A 21,775-nucleotide genomic window follows, 5' to 3' on the forward strand; every position below is an offset into this window, starting at 1 on the left:
CAGTAACTGTTAGATTAGGACCAATATGTAATGGGAACTGACTATATATCTCTTGAGATAATATCAGACTACATTAAGTATGATATACGTGTATTGACGATACTTATCAGCTGGTCGCTTTTTTGTTTTTTGTTTTTCTGTAAATGCTTTTATAAGAACAAATAACAATAAAAAATGCTTATAAAAAAAAAAAGAGATGGGTGATGGGAACGACCTCTGCCTGAGACCCTGGAGAGCGGCAGCCAGTCTGAGCAGACCAGGCTGCCTTCGATGGACCAAGGGCCTGATTTAGTATAAAACAGCTTTGGTTTGTGTGGGGTGGAGGGCTATGGTTCAGTGACAGAGTATCTGTTTGGCATGCAGAAGGTCCCAGGTTCAATGCTCGGCATCTCCAGCTAAAAGGATGAGGTGGCAGGTGATGGGAAAGACCTCTACTGGAGAACCAGCTGCCAGTCTGAGCACCAAAGTCGGACCTTGACAGACCCAGGGGTCTGATTCAGCAACAGGCTGTTGCAGGCACATGTGCTTCCTCAGCAGAAGCACAAACAGGAACAAGTATAAAGTGGGGAAAGCTGGAAATGAATACATGATGCTGCTTCCTACAGAGTCAGACCGATGGAAGATGAAGCATTTCGAAAAATAAAGCCAAGTACAATAGAGGGCAACGAGGAAGGGTTTTGTTTTTTTGTTCTATTTTTTTTTAAGTACATCAGCATCTAGGACACGGCACACAATACTCTGCTGAGGGCCGCAATTTAAGCCCAACAGCGCATTTTTCCACTCTGAATACACACGCATAAACTTTCCACAAGCTACAGGATTCCAGGAATTTTCAAGATTTCTGAAAAGAGGTCAGCTAACAGCAGGAAAGTAGAAAGCAATGCATTCAGATCAACACTTTCCTCCAGAAAACAAGTTATGCTCTTACGCTGCAAATCAGGCAGCAGGGTGCACAGAAAGACCTAGCAGGCAGATGTAAGAACGTAGACCAGGGGTAGTCAAACTGCGGCCCTCCAGATGTCCATGGACTACAATTCCCAGGAGCCCCTGCCAGCATTTGCTGGCAGGGGCTCCTGGGAATTGTAGTCCATGGACATCTGGAGGGCCGCAGTTTGACTACCCCTGACGTAGACATTCAAGCAACATATACTTGACACTAAGTTACCTCGACAAGGTATATATCCTGAATAGGGCTCCCCTCTTTAGCAGGTACTGCCGATCTCAGCAGCCCTCATCTTATCCAAACTCTCGTGTGTGATGTCTAAGCAACACTGATTATGTTTAACAATGTTGTACGGGTTTTTATATGACCTTAACGGCCCCAAGACTGTGACCAGAAAAGGGAGGTCTATAAATCATCATCATCAAATATATGAATAACAAGGCGTGTTTAAACAGAAGGGGAAGGTGATGGAGAAGGAAGAAAGCAAATTCAAGAAATAAGCAAATTCTCTTAGATGTTTTTTAAAAAGATCGCTTGAAAGTCATTTTCACATGAGCCCGGGTTCCATATTAGATCCCTAATCCATCGGCCAGCTTTTTCTCCTCTCACTTATGGAACTAACGTTTGACCTCTCCTTGAACAAGCGGGGGAAGCTATAGGACAGAACACCATCCTTCGTATTGTAATGATGGGTATTTATGGGGGTTTTATTGTGATTTTATCATTTTATTGTGAACCGCCGTGAGATTCATTAAACAAACAAGCAAACAAACAAACAAGACCACCAGAACAGGCCCTCTGCATCTCCCACTTTGTGTGAGGAAAGCTTGTTATTTAAAAACTTCATCCCATTCCAAGTGATCTGCACAGTTATTCTGAAGAAGGGACAAAGTGGTCATGTTAAGGCTATTTAAGGCAACTTGCTTTGAGGGCAAGGTCTGACATTTCTTGAGCAGCTGGTGGAACTATTGTTCTCCACAGAAGACCACTCGATGAACAGCGGTTCTAGGTAAGTGCAACCCTGTTTTCATCTTCGTGGCTTCTGCACATTCCCACATGGCAGATTAGCAAGATGGCTCACAGTAGGAGGTGGGGCTAAGAGCAGAGGATTATCTGAAGGACTGCTGTACCCACGGTCATTTCTTTTGCAACATCCACATCCAAGGAGCCCCGATATTACTGAAGAAGAAGAGTTGGTTCTTATATGCCACTTTTCTCTACCCGAAGGAGGCTCAAGGTGGCTTACAATTTCCCTCCCTTCTTCCCTACAACAGATACCCTGTGAGGTGGGTGAGGCTGAGAGAGCCCTGAGATTACTGAAGAAGAGTTGGTTCTTATATGCCGCTTTTCTCTACCCGAAGGAGTCTCAAAGCGGCTTACAGTTGCCTTCCCTTTCCTCTCCCCACAACAGACACCCTGTGAGGTGGGTGAGGCTGAGAGAGCCCTGATATCACTGCTAGGTCAGAACAGCTTTATCAGTGCCATGGCGAGCCCCAGATCACCCAGCTGGCTGCATGTGGAGGAGCGCAGATTCAAACCCAGTTCGCCAGATTAGAACTCTGCACTCCTAACCACTACACCAAGCAAAAAGAGGATAAGTTATCTTGCTAAAAAACTTAAAGATAGTTAAGAATTTATTTAAATACATCAGTAGCAAAGCACCAGCCACAGAGGTGGGTGCATGAAGAAGCAATGAAGAGATTGCTAAAGACAGACAGGAAGACTGCAGAGAAATAGAATACACCGTTTATGTCAGTTTCTACTGTAGGAAACATGGGCAGCTTCCCCTGCTAAAAACATATTTTAAAACTGTCTTGGAAGAACTGAGTCAAATACAGTGATAGCAGATTAAACTGTTACCAAAGATAATTATTAAACCCAATGGAAGAAGCATCAACAAGGGTTCTGAAACGGAAACTCCAGAGCCAGCTTGTTGTAGTGGTTAGGAGCGCAGACTTCTAATCTGGCAAGCCAGGTTTGATTTCCCATTGATTCCCCACTCCTCCACATGCAGCCGGCTGGGCAACCTTGTGCTCACCACAGCAAGCAGTAGTATCAGGGCTTCCTCAGCCCCCCCCCCTCCTTCACAGGGTGTCTGTTGTGGGGAGAGGATAGGGAAGGCGACTGTAAGCCGCTTTGAGCCTCCTTCGGGTAAAGTGGCATATAAAAACCAACTCTTCTTCTTCGGTAATATCAGGGCTCTCTCACTCTGACCCACCTCACAGGGTGTCTGTTGTGGGGAAAGGGAAGGGAAGGCGAATGTAAGCTGTTTTGAGACTCCTTCTGGTAGAGAAAAGCAACCTATAAGAACCAACTCTTCTTCTTCCTCTTCTTCTCTTTCATTTTCAGGAACTGTCTGACTGGGTTTAACAAGTTGGTTGTAAAACCTGAACTCACAGAGGATGAGTTAATTAATGATGGCCAGTCTGGTGAGGTAGCTAGAGAGCTAGACTAGGATCTGGGAGACCCAGGTTCGAAGTCCCACACTGCCATGGAAACTCACAGTGACCTTGGGCCAGTCACACATCCTCAGCCTAATCTACCTCGCAGGGTTGCCATGAGGATTAAACGGAAGGGAGGAAAATGATGTAAACGTCTTTGGGTCCCCATCTGGGAGAAAAGCAGGACATAAATGAAGTAAATAAATTATTACTAGGCATTAATAGTATCTTAAGCACCGGAATGGAAGGAGAGGCCAAGTTGCCAGGTGCTTCCCCCTGACGGCCACCGACCAACAAAGTCGAAATCTGTTGAAGCAAATTATTCAGGCATCGGCAGGCAGACAGGGAAGAAAGCTGGTGGCAGCAGAGAGACAAAAGGGAGTGGCAGGCAGGAGCAAAGCAGAATAAGCAGCAGACAGAGCACAGTCAAGCTTCAGGCCAGCTCTGCTGACAAGTTTACCCGTAATAATTGATTTTATGGTACAAGATGAATGGCTCAATTATAGACAATAGATAGGGCTTACACACACACACAGGGGGAAAGGGACTGGTTATTACTCTCAGGACTCATAACCATGTAAAAAACAGCGTTTCATGTAAACCACCCTGGGCCTTATGGGAAGGTAGTAAAGAAAGGCAAGAAAATAAATAATTTTTTTTGTACCCCAAAGCAACAAAAACATAACAAACGATTCTAATTGATACAGAAAGATCCAGAATTAAGAGATATGAGACTGGGGTCTAACTGGAAGACATTAAAGACCTGATAGCATTTAAAAAATAAACTCAATATATTTTCTAGGGGGACAAAATCAGGGATTGGACAACAGATACCTAGGACAACAAAATGAAAAACTGGTCGGAAAAAACAAGTATGATTTTTACTGCCGCACAGTGTTATAGATACTGAATGAGCCAATTTTTAGGTAGAAAGAAAACTGGAAGGGACCTCAAGGGCTATACCTAGAAGGTGGCAAAAAGCCCTCCAGGATCCCTGACTTATCTGACCTGGAAGAAAAACCCCTTCCCAACCTCAAAGATGTGCTCAGAAACAGAAGACTAAAGCAAGACAAATCATGCCTAATACTTCATGTTTGCACATCATCATCAAAGGTTATAAAAAGAAAGACCACTGGTCTACTCACCCTCTTTTCCATCCACCGGTTTCAATAATTCCATATCAAAGTTCTCCTGCATCTGCTGCCCCTTGAAACAGCTGAGGTGTTCCTGTTCTATCAAATTACTTTCATCTTCTTCCAAGGGCTGCCACGTGCCATCGATAAACCACTGGCCACGCATCACAGGAATTTTTTCTGTTGCTAAAAAAAAAGCAAGGCACACAATCATTTTAGGATTGCAGGCTAGCAAAATAGCACAAGAAGAAATTAACTGCAGTAGATCACATCTTCGCGCTGGGAACTGTTTTTACGGTGATTGCAAACTGGACAAGTCCAAGGCATCTACTGAACTTGAAGGAAACCAATGATATTACTTGTCCTGTCATTTTAGGAAGTCAGTACACTGCAAAACAATATCCCCATTTAAAAGTTAGAATCCTAGGGCTTGAAGGGGCCATGCAGGCCATCTAGTCCCACCCCCTGCTCCATGCAGGGTCAGCCTCCAGCATCCAGGAGAAGGATCTGCCCAGCCGCTGCTTGAAGACGGCCAGTGAGGGGGAGCCCCCACCTCCTTAGGCAGCCCCTTCCACTGCTGAACTAGACTCCTAGAATCCTAGAGTGGGAAGGGGCCATGCAGGCCATCCAGTCCCACCCCCTGCTCAGTGCAGGATCAGCCTCAAGAATCCAGCGGCTGCTTGAAGACGGCCAGTGAGGGGAGCTCCCCATCTCCTTAGGCAGCCCATTCTACTGCTGAACTAGACACATACAATCCTAGAGTGGGGGGGGGCACCAGGCAATCTAGTCCAACCCGCTGTTCAGTGCAGAATCAGCCTAAAATATCTGTAACAATTCAAGCATTCTATATTTTATTTCAGGGGATTTCAACTACTGGAGCCTTGAAACTCATAAGCAAAAGTTCCTCAATTAAGCATCAAGTGTATTTCACTTTGGAAATTTTTAAAGAGAAACTGGATAGCCATCTGACGGAGAGACTGATTCTGTGAAGGCTCAAGGGGGTGGCAGGTGACAGTGGATGAGCGAGAGGGTTGTGAGTGTCCTGCGCAATGCAGAGGGTTAGACTAGATGGCCCAGGAACCCCTTCCAGCTCTATGATTCTAGATGCTTCCTAATAATAGTTTTGTCAATTGCAAAAGGGTGCGTTTGTGAGTGTGGAGGAATCCTTATTTGGCATCTCCAGCTAAAAGGATCAGGTGGTAGGTGATGGGAAAGACCTCTACTGGAGAACCAGCTGCCAGTCTTGAGCACCCAAGACGGGGCATGATATCAATATAAGTGGGCTATGTTCTACTTCTTTCAGGGATACCATCTGTATCATCTGGTACTTTGGTCTACTTCTGCATGTAACAAAAATTACATGTACAGCCCATCTAATGTAGCATATAATGTATTATTCTCAGTCATTGATCCTCCCAATTTTGATAAAGAAGCAGGAACTAAATAGTATAATAGTATTGTCTAAAAATTTAATATTGAAAAAGGAGATTTGGTTCTTATAGGTTGCTTTTCTCTACCCGAAGGAGTCTCAAAGCAACTTCCAATCGCCTTCCCTTTCCTCTCCCCACAACAGACACCCTGTGAGGGAGGGGAGGCTGAGAGAGCCCTGAGATTACTGAAGAAGAAGAAGAGTTGGTTCTTATATGCCGCTTTTCTCTACCCGAAGGAGTCTCAAAGTGGCTTACAGTCGCCTTCCCTTTCCTCTCCCCACAACAGACACCCTGTGAGGGAGGTGGGGCTGAGAGAGCCCTGAGATTCCTGCTCGGTCAGAACAGCTTCATCAGTGCTGTGACTAGCTCAAGGTCACCCAGCTGGTTGCATATGGGGGAGCGGGGAATCAAATCCAGCTCGCCAGGTTAGAAGTCCGCACTCTTAACCACTACACCAAGCTGGCTCTCTATTGCGTCGGACAGGAGAGAATATCTGTACAAAATCCAGTACCTATGGTATCTGATATTGGTACTGGATTATGTATACTGGATTCAATATAAATTGGGACTCATCTGTAACCGCTCCTGCGGTTAAATAAAAGGGTAAGGCCGCCTGGGGAGGAATTAGGGCGGTCCCTGTCCGGGATAAAAACTTGTATGGGCCAATCAGGAGCCGCAAAGCAGCTCCTGATTGGCCCCTCTGAGTGTCCATCCAGGGCCAGCCAGCCAATGGGGAGCTGCGCAAAGCGCGGCTCCCCTTTGGCTGCTTGGCCCAGCCTCGCCTGCCCTGGCCGAGGACTTGCCGAGCAGACTGAACAGCCAGCCTGCATGGTGAAGATGCGGAGTCCCTGCTCCTTTCCCGCCCCGCGTCCCCAATTCCCAAGCCTTCAGGGTGGGGGGGGGGGGCTCCCGCCGGCCTTCTCTGGGCCCCGGGACTAGGCTCGCCGCGGCGAGGGTGCTCCCGGGCCGCAGAGAAGGCTTCAGAAGCCTTCAGGGTGGGTGGGTGCCCTGCCACAGCCCTTCTCCCGCCTCCAGAACCAGCCTCCCCGCGACCAGGCTGCTCCCGGGGACAGGAGAATGCCCCAGGACGGAACCAGGACACCCCAATCCCCCCCCCCCCCGGGAAGCCTTCGCCCTGCCATGGCTTCCCCGGGGACGGGGGCCTAGTGCCCATTTTATTCAGATATAAAATGGGCTTTATTTCTAGTTATTAGATATTTGCTGGCAGTGCCAGACTTCAGGTGTTATCACAATATTTCTGGCAGTGCTCAGTTATAAAACAATCCTGGGAAGAAATTCATGATGAAGGAAAAGATACGACTGAATATAACGTAACATTCGGGCTGAAGTTTTGCTGGGTTATCTTCAGTATGTTGATGTCTTAAGATGCAGACCTGGCATTTATCTGTCTTTAATAATTGATGCCTGCATCTGTATAGTTGCATGGTGGGAGGGGAAACAAAAGCACCTTCATAAATTGATTGGTATAAGTGAATACAGGATTTCCTATTGACACCTTAATAAAATCTTACAATAAAATACCGTTCAGTTCTGACAATAATAAACTGATTGAGAAATGAGGGCTATTCATAATGCACTAGAATCATAGGCTCTAGCATAAGCTTTCTTTTCATTGTTAGAAATTTTGAGTACGGACATTGTAGTTTCCTGATAATGGTTAAGACCAGGGGTAGTCAAACTGCAGCCCTCCAGATGTCCACGGACATCTGGAGGGCCGCAGTTTGACTACCCCTGGTTAAGACTGAATGTGTATCTACTAAAAGCATTATTGGTAAATATAATGTTGAATTGAATAAACATTTAAACATTGTAAACGATTTGGAAATCTAAGCCCCACCTGCTCTCTTACAATTTGTAAATATATCTGAAGAGCTTATATGCCTTGAATAAAACTTCGCTGGTCTCAAAGGAGCCACTGGATTCAAATTTTGTCCTGCTACTTAGTCGGAAAATGCATTACTTTACTATCATTTATTTATTTATCACATTTGTATACTGACCTTGCCTGAGGCTCAGGCCAATTAACATGGAACGTAAAATAACAAGACAAAGAACTGAAGTTCAATTGAAACAAATGTAAAGTTATACATTTAGGTAGGAAAAACCAAATACACCAATATAAGATGGGGGAGACTTGTCTTGGCAGTAGCAAGTGCGAAAAGGATCTGGGGGTCTTAGTAGACCATACATTGAACATGAGTCAGCAGTGGGACTCAGTGGCTAAAAAGGCAAATGGGATTTTGGGCTGTATCAAACGGAGTATCGTGTCCAGATCACGGGAGGTGATGGTACCGCTTTGCTCTGGTTCGTTCTCCCTTGGAGTCCTGTGTTCAGTTTTGGGCACCCAGTTGAAGAGGGATGAAGACAAACTGGAGCATGTCCAGAGGAGGGCAACAAAGATTGTGAGGGGTTTGGAGACCAAGACATATGAAGAAAGTTTGGGGGAGCTTGGTCTGTTTAGCCTAGAGAGGAGATGACTGGGGGGGGGGGCTGATAACCCCCATATGGAGTATGGAGCAGAATTGTTCTCTCTTGCCCAGTGGGACAGACCAGAATGAATAGGATGAAATTAATTCAAAAGAAATTCCATCTAAACATCCGGACGAAGTTCCTGACAGAGTGGTTTCTCAGTGGAACAGGCTTCCTCGGGAGGTGGTGGGTTCTCTATGGAAATTTTTAAACAGAGGCTAGATAGCCATCTGACGGAGAGTCTGATTCTGTGAAGGCTCAAGGGGGTGGCAGGTTACAGTAGATGAGCGATTGGGATGTGAGTGTCCTGTATAGTGCAGGGGGTTGGACTAGATGACCCATGAGGTCCCTTCCAACTCTATTATTCTATGATTCCAGGTGGCTATCGCCTATATTCCAGCATCGGCCAGGCAGAGAGCGAGAAGATCATGGTGAACCGTGTCGAACGCTGCTGAGAGGTCTAGTAGCACCAGCAGTGCCAACCTACCTCGGTCAGGCTGGACACAGAGGTCTTCCGTCAGGCCAACTACAACTGTCTCTACCCCATGGCCAAGCTAGAAACCTGACTGAGATGGGTCTAGAACTGAATCATCTTCCAGGAACCCTTTCTACCATTTCCCCCAGAAATGCTAGATGTGAGACAAGGCGATAGTTGTTGGGCTAAAGATGTTTTTTTCAGTAGTTGGCAGGGCCCTGAGGATCCAGGGATTTTTTTTCAGTAGCGGCTGTACCCCTGCCTCTTTCAATCATTCCAGAAATTCTTCCATTGAGAGGGAAAGGTTGACTATTTCCCTTTCATCAGCCGTTTTAAGGAGCCATAAGGGCAAGGGTCTAGCGGGCATGTTGTCGGCCTCAATGAAGCTAGCATGTGTTTTCTGGTTCTTAGTGCATTTGTTTCTTATTTTTGCAAGCTACTTTTACTGCATATTACGTTTTTACTGCATTCTTCCTGCATTCTGCAGGGGATTGGACCAGATGATCTTGGAAGTCCCTTCCAACTCTATGATTCTAATTTTGTAATCCTCCTTGAACATCAACAAGACAGACTAGGAATCAAAAATAAAAGTCCACATTAAGCACATTTTAAAAATGCTGATTTCTAATCTCTGCTCTCTACCAGCCTTAAACAGCAAGGTCTGCAACTGAAACTTCTTAGACTGCAAAAACCTTGGCTCACATTCTCTCAGTTTAGTGTAGTGGTTAGGAGTGCGGACTTCTAATCTGGCACGCTGGGTTCGATTCTGCACTCCCCCACATGCAGCCAGCTGGGTGACCTTGGGCTCGCCACGGCACTGATAAAACTGTTCTGACCGAGCAGTGATATCAGGGCTCTCTCAGTCTCCCCTCCTTCACAGGGTGTCTGTTGTGGGGAGAGGAAAGGGAAGGCGACTGTAAGCCCCTTTGAGATTCCTTCGGGTAGAGAAAAGCGGCAGCTAAGAACCAACTCTCCTTCTTCTTCAGTAATATCAGGGCTCTCTCAGCCTCACCCACATCACAAGGTGTCTGTTGTGGGGAGAGGAAAAGCAGCATATAAGAACCAACTCTTCTTCTTCTTCCCTAGGCCTAAAACCATTTAGCAAATTAACAGGAAGCTTTGCAACACTTCTGTAAAAGTGCCAAATGCAACCACAAAATCAATCCAACTCATTTGTAGGCTCCTCTGCTCTTCTGTCCGGGAGGAAGTCTCCATTGCAGGGATCTACAGTGTCAGCAGGGATAATATATACCGAGACTGGAAAAGAACACACATTCGTCTTTGTTGTTCTCCAATGAAATAACATGTGATGTAGACAGGAACACAAAGGAATTCAAAGAAATAAAACTTTTCTTTCAGAATTAGCCAAGCCCAGGATGTGTTGGTCAGAAAAACCAAACAAAGAAGAGGAGGTTGGTGTCACTTGCCTCAGGCCTCGACTGAAGAAATCTCTTTGTTTGGAAACACACAGAAGCAGCTACTTCAGGAACAAATGCTGTTTACAGCTTCCACGGAATGCAAAAAAGAGCTATTTTAAACTGGGACTGACTTCTGGATTCCAGCCATAATCGCCATCTAAGACACAAGGTGTGACATTCAAAAGAGCTGCTTTCCTATTCACAAATATTTTTAGCTTCCCATACACAGAACAGAAATCCAGCTCCCAGGACCTGTCAGGACAAACGCCCACGTGGATTTTGATACCTAACAATGCCACACTATGCGGACCCCTGACAAGTGCTTCTTTGAAGAAGATATTCACGGGGTTCTCGAGTAGGAAAGATGAAAATCCACACCACTGTCGTCCCCCCTTCAGAATCCTCGTCTCTGACTCTCATTATGCATGATCCCTGGCCCTAAAGAAGCCCGCCTCGTCTCAACCAGAGCCAGAGCATTCTCTGTCCTGGCCCCCACCTGGTGGAATGAGCTCCCGGAGGAGATCAGGGCCCTGACGGAGCTAAAAGAGTTCTGCAGGGCCTGCAAAAGGCAGCGTCAGACATTCGGTTGAGACCAAGCGAAACCACCAACATCCACAGGCCCCCTGCTCCATCCCTCCCAGATACCAATTATTGTGTTCTGCCCTGGACCTGTTTGTGCCATTTCCCCTGTTAAAGTTATTAATGTTATTAAAGTTATGCAGATGATATGCAGATGATACCACTCTAATGGCAGAAAGTGAAGAGGAACTAAAGAGCCTGTTGATGCGGGTGAAGGAGGAGAGTGCAAAAGTTGGCTTGAAACTCAACATCAAGAAAACAAAGATCATGGCATCCGGCCCTCTCAATTCCTGGCAAATAGATGGGGAAGAAATGGAGACAGATTTTATTTTCCTGGGCTCCAAGATCACTGCAGATGGGGACTGCAGCAAAGAAATTAAAAGACGCTTGCTCCTGGGGAGGAAAGCTATGGCAAATCTAGACAGCATCCTAAAAAGCAGAGACATCACCCTGCCAACAAAAGTGCGTTTAGTCAAGGCTATGGTATTCCCAGTTGCAATGTATGGCTTTGAAAATTGGACCATAAGGAAGGCCAAGCGTCAAAGAATTGATGCTTTTGAACTCTGGTGCTGGAGAAGACTCTTGCGAGTCCCTTGGACTGCAAAGCGAACAAACCGGTCAGTCCTAGAGGAGATCAGCCCTGACTGCTCTTTAGAAGGCCAGATCCTGAAGATGAAACTCAAATACTTTGGCCACCTCATGAGAAGGAAGGACTCCCTGGAGAAGAGCCTAATGCTGGGAGCGATCGAGGGCAAAAGAAGAAGGCGACGACAGAGAATGAGGTGGCTGGATGGAGTCACTGAAGCAGTAGGTGCAAACTTAAATGGACTCCGGGGAATGGTAGAGGACAGGAAGGCCTGGAGGATCATGGGGTCGCGATGGCTCGGACACGACTTCGCACAACAACAAAAATGTTAATATTATTATTATGAAAACTAAGTTCCATGTACAGTATTCTATGTTCCATGTAAACAACCCTGAGCCTCAGGGAAGGGCAGTATATAAATAAAATAAATATAAATAAAATAAATATAAATTCCCCCTTCAAGGATCGCTGCCTTGTTGTGGCAAGGGGGCTTGCGTAGTTCAGTGAAGCTATGAGCTATGCCGTGCAGGGCCACCCAAGACGGACAGGTCATAGCTGAGAGCTCTGACAAAAGGTGATCCACTGGAGAAGGCAATGGCAAACCACTCCAGTATCTTTGCCATGAAAACTCTATGGACAGTTCCAATAGGCATAACGATATGACGCTGGAAGATGAGCCCCTCAGGTCGGAAGGTGTCCAATATGCTACTGGGGATGAGCAGACGGCTAGTACGAGTAGCGCCAGAATGAATGAAGCGGCTGGGCCAAAGCCGAAAGGACGCTCAGTTGTGGAAGTAACTGGTGGCGAAAAGACAGTCCGATGCTGTAAAGATTTTTATTCCATAGGAACCTGGAACGTCAGATCCATGAATCAAGGCAAGCTGGACGTGGTTAAACAAGAAATGAGAAGACTGAACATCGACATTTTAGGAATCAGTGAACTAAAATGGACAGGAATGGGTGAATTTAATTCAGATGACCATCAGGTATACTACTGTGGACAAGAATCTCGCAGAAGAAATGGAGTAGCATTCATAATCAATAAGAGAGTAGGAAAAGCAGTCTTGGGATACAATCCCCAAAATGACAGAATGATCTCAGTTCGAATCCAAGGCAAACCATTCAACATCACAGTGATCCAGGTCTACGCCCCAACCACTGCTGCTGAAGAGGATGAAGTTGATCAGTTCTATGAAGCCCTACAACACCTTCTAGAAGCAACGCCCAAAAATGATGTGCTTATCATCATGGGGGATTGGAATGCTAAAGTAGGAAGCCAAAAGATAACCGGGATAACAGGCAAGTTTGGCCTTGGAGTACAAAATGAAGCAGGGCACAGGCTGGTAGAATTTTGTCAAGAGAATACAATGGTCATAGCAAACACTCTTTTCCAGCAACCCAAGAGACGACTCTACACATGGACATCACCAGACGGTCAACACAGAAATCAGATTGACTATGTGCTCTGCAGCCAAAGATGGAAAAGTTCTATCCAGTCAATAAAAACAAGACCAGGAGCTGATTGTGGTTCAGATCATGAGCTTCTTGTTGCAAAATTTAGGCTTAAATTGAAGAAAGTAGGGAAAAGCACTAGGCCACTCAGGTATGAACTAAATCATATCCCTGACGAATACACAGTGGAGGTGACAAATAGATTTAAGGAATTAGATCTGATAGACAGAGTGCCTGAAGAACTATGGACGGAGGTTCGCAACATTGTACAAGAGGTAGCAACTAAAACCATCCCAAAGAAAAAGAAATGCAAGAAATCAAAATGGCTGTCTGAGGAAGCTTTACAAATAGCTAAGGAGAGAAGGGAAGTGAAAGGCAAGGGAGAAAGAGAAAGATACACCCAATTGAATGCAGAATTCCAGAGAAAAGCTAGAAGAGATAAGAATGCCTTCTTAAATGAACAGTGCAAACAAATAGAAGAAAACAATAGAATGGGGAGGACCAGAGATCTTTTCAAGAAAATTGGAGATATGAAGAGAACGTTTCATGCAAAGATGGGTATGATAAGGGACCAAAATGGTAGGGACCTCACAGAAGCAGAAGAGATCAAACAAAGGTGGCAAAATTATACAGAAGAACTATACAAGAGCGAGCTTAACATCCCTGATGACCACAATGGGGTAGTTACTGACCTGGAGCCAGACATCCTGGAATGTGAAGTCAAATGGGCCTTAGGAAGTCTGAGCAACAATAAAGCTAGTGGTAGTGACAGCATTCCAGTTGAACTATTCAAAATCTTAAAGGACGATGCAGTAAAAGTGCTACACTCAATATGCCAGCAAATTTGGAAAACTCAACAATGGCCACAGGATTGGAAAAGGTCAGTTTACATTCCAATCCCAAAGAAGGGCAATGCCAAAGAATGTTCAAACTACCGCACCATCGCACTAATTTCTCATGCTAGCAAAGTTATGCTCAAAATCCTACAAGCTAGGCTCCAGCAATATGTGGACCGAGAACTTCCAGAAGTACAGGCAGGATTTCGAAGAGGCAGAGGAACTAGAGATCAAATTGCCAACATACGCTGGATCATGGAGAAAGCTAGGGAGTACCAGAAGAACGTCTACTTCTGCTTCATTGACTATGCTAAAGCCTTTGATTGTGTGGAGCACAACAAATTGTGGCAAGTTCTTAAAGAGATGGGAATACCAGAGCATCTTATTTGTCTCTTGAGAAATTTATATGCAGGTCAAGAAGCAACAGTGAGAACTGAACATGGAATCACTGACTGGTTCAAAATTGAGAAAGGAGTTCGGCAAGGCTGTATACTGTCGCCTTGCCTATTTAACTTGTATGCAGAGCACATCATGAGAAATGCGGGATTAGAGGAGTCACAAATTGGGATCAAGATTGCAGGGAGAAATATCAACAACCTCAGATATGCAGATGATACCACTCTAATGGCAGAAAGTGAAGAGGAACTAAAGAGCCTGTTGATGCGGGTGAAGGAGGAGAGTGCCAAAGTTGGCTTGAAACTCAACATCAAGAAAACAAAGATCATGGCATCCGGCCCTCTCAATTCCTGGCAAATAGAAGGGGAAGAAATGGAGATAGTGACAGATTTTATTTTCCTGGGCTCCAAGATCACTGCAGATGGGGACTGCAGCAAAGAAATTAAAAGACGCTTGCTCCTGGGGAGGAAAGCTATGGCAAATCTAGACAGCATCCTAAAAAGCAGAGACATCACCCTGCCAACAAAAGTGCGTTTAGTCAAGGCTATGGCCTTCCCAGTTGCAATGTATGGCTGCGAAAGTTGGACCATAAGGAAGGCCGAGCGTCAAAGAATTGAGGCTTTTGAACTCTGGTGCTGGAGAAGACTCTTGCGAGTCCCTTGGACTGCAAGGCGAACAAACCAGTCAGTCCTAGAGGAGATCAGCCCTGACTGCTCTTTAGAAAGCCAGATCCTGAAGATGAAACTCAAATATTTTGGCCACCTCATGAGAAGGAAGGACTCCCTGGAGAAGAGCCTAATGCTGGGAGAGATCGAGGGCAAAAGAAGAAGGGGACGACAGAGAATGAGGTGGATGGATGGAGTCACTGAAGCAGTAGGTGCAAACTTAAATGGACTCCGGGGAATGGTAGAGGACAGGAAGGCCTGGAGGATCATTGTCCATGGGGTCGCGATGGGTCGGACACGACTTCGCACATAACAACAACAAATATAAATAAGGCTATAATCCTGCACACCTAGTAAAGCATAAGAATCATCACTGAATTAATGGCCTTTTCACAAACGCTTTCTCCCAACTGTAATCACCAGTTACTCCAGAAAATTGACTGCTATTCATTAAGAATTTTATACATGCTATATGGTTTCTGACCGAAGCATGACTGGTCTGCAAAATTATTTAAAACATTTATACCCCTCCCTTTCTACGTAGAAAGGAGCTTTGGACACAGCAATAAAAATTGGGACCCAGGCACATTTATTGTCTACGGACACATTTTAACCCAAGTTATAGAGAAGTTTTTGCTATTTTACTAGGCCCTTCTTCTCAAAGAAAAATTTGACTGTGGATGGGACCCGATGTTCTGTCACCCACCGTTCCCAGTTAACACACCACTTCCTAATTCAGTGATTCTCAGCCTGGGGGTCGGGACCCCTTTGGAGGTCAAATGACCCTTTCACAGGAGTCGCAGCAGGGTGAGCAGCTTGGCGGGAGGGTGAGCAGCAGCCACTGTTGCTGCTCCTCCTGCAGGTGTCCACCAATTTATATACAATTTCTATACAATCATGAACAATGGCTCTTCCCGCCTTTGACCAGTTTGGGTTTAATTTCTGCGAAAGAACCCTTGCCTCATTTTATGGTTGGGGGTCACAACAGGAGGAACTGTATTCAAGGGTCGCAGCACTGGGAAGGTTGAGAAGCACTGCCCTAACTGCTTCACGCAGACATTAATGCCTCATTGGAGAGGTGCACACCATGCCTTCACGGCGGGCCAGCCAAATATTTCAGAATTCCGACCTACCAGCCGCTGTGCACTGTTACTCCACCAAACAATTTAAATTTTTGGCAGGAATTCTCAGAGGTTGCTGCTATGCTTGGGGAGTTTGAATGACTGTGCACAATCCTAGTTGCGTGTTGTTGTTCCTACTGTCAAATCACAGCTGTCTTATGGTAGCCCCTGGAAGGTTTGCAAGGCTACAGATGTTTAGAGGAATTCTGCCGTTGCCTGCGTCTGCATAGCAACCCTGGACATCCTTGGTGGCCTCCAAATACTAATCAAGTCCTTCGTTTCCAAGATCTAATGAGTTCAGACTCAGGGATGCTTGAGGCTGATCCTGCACTGAGCAAGGGGTTGACCGGGATGGCCTCTTTGGCCCCTTCCAACTCTCAGATTCTATTCTTCAAGCTGATGCCTGATTCCAAGTGATGCTACAGAGGGTCTCTGCTAGGCAGCTGCTTTGCACAGCAGTTGCATTTATAGGAGAGAGATCCCTCAGGCTGATAGCTGGAGATGTCAGCATGTGGGAATCCAATGAAGCTGGTGAGCAGTTGATTCAGGGCGGGCAGAAGGAAATACATATGTACACAGGGCCCTGATCTCTCCTGGAAGCTCATTCCACTGGGCTGAGACTAGGGCCAACTTCACCTCTTTTGAGGATCTTAGCTCTTGGGGGGGGCGGTTACAAGGGGACTCCCATGTTCAGAAGCAGTCAGCCTCTGAATACCAGTGCTACAAGGCGACATAAAGGGAAGGTCTTGGCCTCTATGCCCTGCTTGACTGTCCCCCCACAAGAACTGAATGGCCCCAGTACAAGACTATCAGGGGTGTCCAAGCTGTGGCTCTCCAGAGGTCCATGGACTACAATTCCCATGAATCCGTCAGGATATTGCAGGGCTCTCCTTATATTCATAAAAGTCTCAGCCTCTCTGCCCTGTTGTTGGTCCTCTGGAGCAGTGGTCCCCAACCTTTCTGAGGCTGGGGACCGGCAGGGCATCGGCCCGTGCCTGCGCATGGCGAATGCGCAGGTTGGGGACCACTGCTCTGGAGTAACTGGTTGGTCACTGGGTGAGACAGGATGTTGGACTAGATGATGCGCGGCCCAGCCCTTATTCCCTCTCCCCGCCCTCCCGCAGTAAGAAGCTTCCCGGGCCGCAAGCTTGTGGCCTGGGAAGTTTTTTACTGCGGGGGGGGGGGCGGGGAGAGGGAGCCGCGGCCCGGCGCCATGACCTTCGCAGCCCGGCACCGGGCCACGGCCCGCAAGTTGGGGACCACTGCTCTGGAGGAACTGGTTGGTCACTGGGTGAGACAGGATGTTGGACTAGATGAACTATTGGTCTTATCCAGAAGGGCTCTTCTGATGTTCTTATCTTTAAAGAGAGGAACGGAAACCGTGCAACTGTGAATGGTACCCGCCCTAGGGGGGAATTTCTTGGATTGGACCCTACAGAAGGTAGTGCAACGACAAACCACGTATAAAAACAAAACAAACCCAAATGCATAATAATGAAAACTGCCTCCTAAAACAGTCTGTAATGGTTTGTCAGAAACAGACTCAATAGGAGGGTAATAAGCTTCTATACCACGGTAGAAGACATTGAGGAAGTACAGCTAGGGACACCCTTCGGCAGAGTAACCACAGAGAGAGTCCCCAAGAGCATCAAAAGTCAAAAGACCTCACGTATCAGCTGAGATTTTAGCCCTGAAAACTGATACAGCTACCCAAGGTAAACAGGTCACCACTGCTATAATATTACTGTCACAGAAAGGCATCTTGCTCTTAATCTTCTCTCGGCCACATGTTTACATCCTCTGTTGACACAGTGCCGCTTTTGAAGCTGGTGTCCCCAGAACTTCTCCCTCCATGCCTCGGAAATCCCTCTGTGAACAGCATATGCTGCCATTTAAAACATCTGCCAGCCAGATTTAATAAGACGGAACTGCTTGTGGTGGAAAAACTGCTCAGCAGGGCACTGATTTCAGTCTCTGCTCTGTTTACATTTCACTGTCTCTTAATCCCTGCCTCCCCTCCCCCACGGTTACTGCATCAGCCAAGCAGGTATTGCTTTCTTCCCACTCTGCGGCCCACTCTACAACTAGCCCGGCCAAAAATTTAGCGTGTCATTTATATGATAGTTACCTTTATGGACCTTTGATACTAATAGACCCAAATTATATGGCTTAAAATATAAAGGTATATAAAATATAAGAATCAGGTAGTGGGTTGAAGACTTTGTTTGTAACCCAGGAAAAAAACCAATTCAAAAATAAGTTTATTGAGGAAGTAAAATACGAAAACGAGGTTTTATACCTAGGAACTCGTTCTGAATATAGCTTTTCGCCATCGCCTGCTTGGAAATTTCTTTCTGTTTATAGGCCAAGAATTTAAGCAGTTTCTCCCCTTCTACATTCAAAAGGTTTCTGTATGAGACCTCCCCTTCTCCACCCTCTTCAGATGATGAACAGATGGTGGTGGAAAAGCATAGTCAAATTGCATCTGACTTATGACAACACCATAGGACAGGGGTAGTCAACCTGTGGCCCTCCAGATGTTCATGGACTACAATTCCCATGAGCCCCTGCCAGCAAACGCTGGGAGGGATTCATGGGAATTGTAGCCCATGGACATCTGGAGGACCACAGGTTGACTACCCCTGCTGTAGGAGTCTTGCTTGGTTTGTGGGGCAACCACGAACTTCCTCGGTGGACCCCCAACCCCTTCTTCGCTTCTAAGAGCAACCTAGCCTGAGCTATCCAGGTCAGATGCAGCTGGGCTATATGTGCATTCACACATGGTTTTAGGGCACAGCAAGAACACCTGCACTCGGTGACCTGAGTCTGCAAGAACATTCACACAGCTGCTCTCTTCTGCTCCATTTATTCTGTCTCCATCACCAAGGTTTTCAACAGGGCTATTTTAAACAACGTTAAGGAAAAGCTATGGAAAGTGGACACAAGCAGTCCGAAGAGTTGGTGCCCTTAATAACTCTGTTGGACTTAACAGGTACCCCTGGACTCAGACACTGCTCTGCTGCTTCAGCCAACACAGCAGCCCACCTGAACTTCAAAGAACCAGAAAAAGGTGTAGGATTGATGTAAAGGATTAGATGGAGTTCAGATCCACTGGGTGATCTTGGGCGACGCACACTCTCTCAGCCTTTCTCGTCTTCCTCCAAACACTGAGAGGAAAGGGTTATTTATACTGAATCCAATTTGCTTCTAAGAGGAAGGAGAACAGAATAAAAATGTGCTAGACAGACAACCTGGTCCAGCAAATGCCACGTGGCAAAGGCATAGCAACCATCAATTCTCGAAGACCAGTCTATAGAAACGGAAGTTGGGACCACAAGAGCAGAAGCTATAGGGAGACGGCAATCATGCAAAGGTGCCCAAACTTTTGCTTATTTGGAAAGAGACAAGGAACAGACCCATAGATGTGAACACCTACGCACATTCTCAGTTCTGTTCAGCATTACAGCATCAGTTCTGAATAAGGACTGATTCCGAAGGGAAGACTCTAATGATGAAGAGAATTGGGCTCAAGAAGTGAGCGAAACTGAATAAAACGAAGTTCAATAGAGACAAATGTAAAGTTCTGCATTTAGGTAGGAAAATCCAAATACACCAATATAAGATGGGGGAGACTTGTCTTGGCAGTAGCACGTGCGAAAAGGATCTAGGAGTCTTAGTAGACCATACATTGAACGTGAGTCAGCAGGGTGACTCAGTGGCTAAAAAGGCAAATAGGATTTTGGGCTGTATCAAACGGAGTATCATGTCCAGATCACAGGAGGTGATGGTACCGCTTTACTCTGCTCTGGTTCGGCCTCACTTGGAGTACCATGTTCAGCTGAAGAGGGATGTAGACAAACTGGAGCGTGTCCAGAGGAGGGCAACAAAGATGGTGAGGGGTTTGGAGACCAAGACGTATGAGGAAAGGTTGGGGGAGCTTGGTCTGTTTGGCCAGGAGAGGAGATGACTGAGAGGGGATCTGCTAGCCATCTCTAAGTATTTTATAGCCAGTTTGGTGTAGTGGTTAGGAGTATGGACTTCTAATCTGGCAAGCCAGGTTCGATTCTGCGCTCCCCCACATGCAGCCAGCTGGGGTACCTTGGGCTCACCATGGCACTGATAAAACTGTTCTGACCAAGCAGTGATATCAAGACTCTCTCAACCTCACCCACCTCACAGGGTATCTGTTGTGGGGAGAGGAAAGGGAAGGCGACTGTAAACCACTCTGAGCCTCCTTCGGGTAGAGAAAAGTGGCATATAATAACCAACTCCTTCTTCTAAAAGGCTGCCATGTAGAGGATGGAGGAGAGTTGTTCTCTCTTGTCCCGGAGGGACAGACCAGAACCAATGGGATGAAATTAATGCAAAATAAATTCCATCTAAACATCTGGAAGAAGTTCCTCACAAGCGGTTCCTCAGTGGAACAGGCTTCCTAGAGAGGTGGTCAGCTCTCCATTTTGGACATTTTAAACAGAGGCTGGAGAGCCATCTGACAGAGAGGCTGATTCTGTGAAGGCTCAAGAGGGTGGCAGGTAACAGTGTATGAGCAAGAGTGTTCTGCATACTTCAAGGGTTTGCTGGCAGGGGCTCATGGGAATTGTAGTCCATGGACATCTGGAGGACCACAGGTTGACTACCCCTGGTCTAGATGACCCAGAAGGCTCTGTTATTCTATGATTCTGCCAAAGCCTGTACTTTTTCATATGGAACAAGCTCTTAAGCACTACGTTTTTAGGAAGTACCGCAGAACCATTTCATTCAGTGGGACTTTTAATGTGCGTAAACCACAGGCATTTTCTTGGGATGGGGGGGGGGGAGAGTTATTGCACTTAGCATGTTTTAAAATTTTTAAGTTGCAGCTGGACCACAAGGGAAAGGTGGGGCATAAATATTTGAATGCATAAAATGAAAAGTGTCATAGTAGGAACTGGAATAAAGCCTAGCGTAAAGGAGCTGGCTGATGGCCAGCAGGATCTGACTGAACATATGCCTGAGACCGGCATGTGCATACATTCTAAATTTGCCTGTATGAATGAACATCCTGCCTCGTCTGGCAAGACGTTTTCAAACCCTAATTTTCCACTGGTGGTTTGGGGGAGGGCATTCAGTGATACCCGGCATATACCGATTGGATGAGCAGCAGTGGACTAAAGGTTAAGAACAGATCTAGCTCATCAGATAGGCAGGAGACTGGGGAATTTCCTCTACCGAAGGTTGAGCATTGACATCACACAGGATAATGAGTATTTGTCAGAACTGCTGGAAAAGCAGGTTTCAGTTCAAAAAAGAACTGTGGATGCACAGCATGACCTAACATGTGACATTACCCTGTAAGAGTGGAAAAATAAAGAATAATGGTTAATATAGAGGCAATTGTAAGGGAAGAAAGGGATTTTTTTGGAATCCTTCCCTCTGACCAGATTGTGTAATTAAACTGGCTAAGATAGCATAGCCACACTTTTTGGCCTTCTACTGTAGTTGGCTACATAAGGTCAGTACAAGAGCTCTGTTGGATCAGACCATTTAGTCTCACATCCCATCTCACACTGGGGCCAGCCAGTTCCTCTGGAGGGCCAGCAACAGGGCAGAGAGGCCGAGGCCTTCCTAAGAACATCAGGAGAGCCCTGCTGGATCAGACCAGGGGTCCATCCAGTCCAGCCGCCTGTCTCACACAGGGGCCAGCCAGGTCCTCTGGAGGGCCAGCAACAGGGCAGAGAGGCCGAGGCCTTCCTAAGAACATCAGGAGAGCCCTGCTGGATCAGACCAGGGGTCCATCCAGTCCAGCCTCCTGTCTCACACAGGGGCCAGCC

At 46.3% G+C, this 21,775-nt stretch overlaps 1 protein-coding gene across 7 annotated transcripts in view; it reads right to left on the reverse strand.

The window, feature by feature from the left end:
• The window catches only part of DDHD1 (DDHD domain containing 1), a 64,417-nt gene that overhangs the window by 32,263 nt on the left and 10,379 nt on the right, over positions 1–21,775 (reverse strand). For all 7 annotated transcript variants that reach the window (XM_077324083.1, XM_077324084.1, XM_077324088.1 and 4 more), the window contains exon 2: positions 4,530–4,703. In XM_077324083.1, coding sequence (XP_077180198.1) covers positions 4,530–4,703 — 174 coding nt within the window. The remainder of the gene's footprint in view (positions 1–4,529; positions 4,704–21,775) is intronic.

Source organism: Paroedura picta, chromosome 2, assembly GCF_049243985.1.
Source record: "Paroedura picta isolate Pp20150507F chromosome 2, Ppicta_v3.0, whole genome shotgun sequence".
Taxonomy (NCBI): domain Eukaryota; kingdom Metazoa; phylum Chordata; class Lepidosauria; order Squamata; family Gekkonidae; genus Paroedura; species Paroedura picta.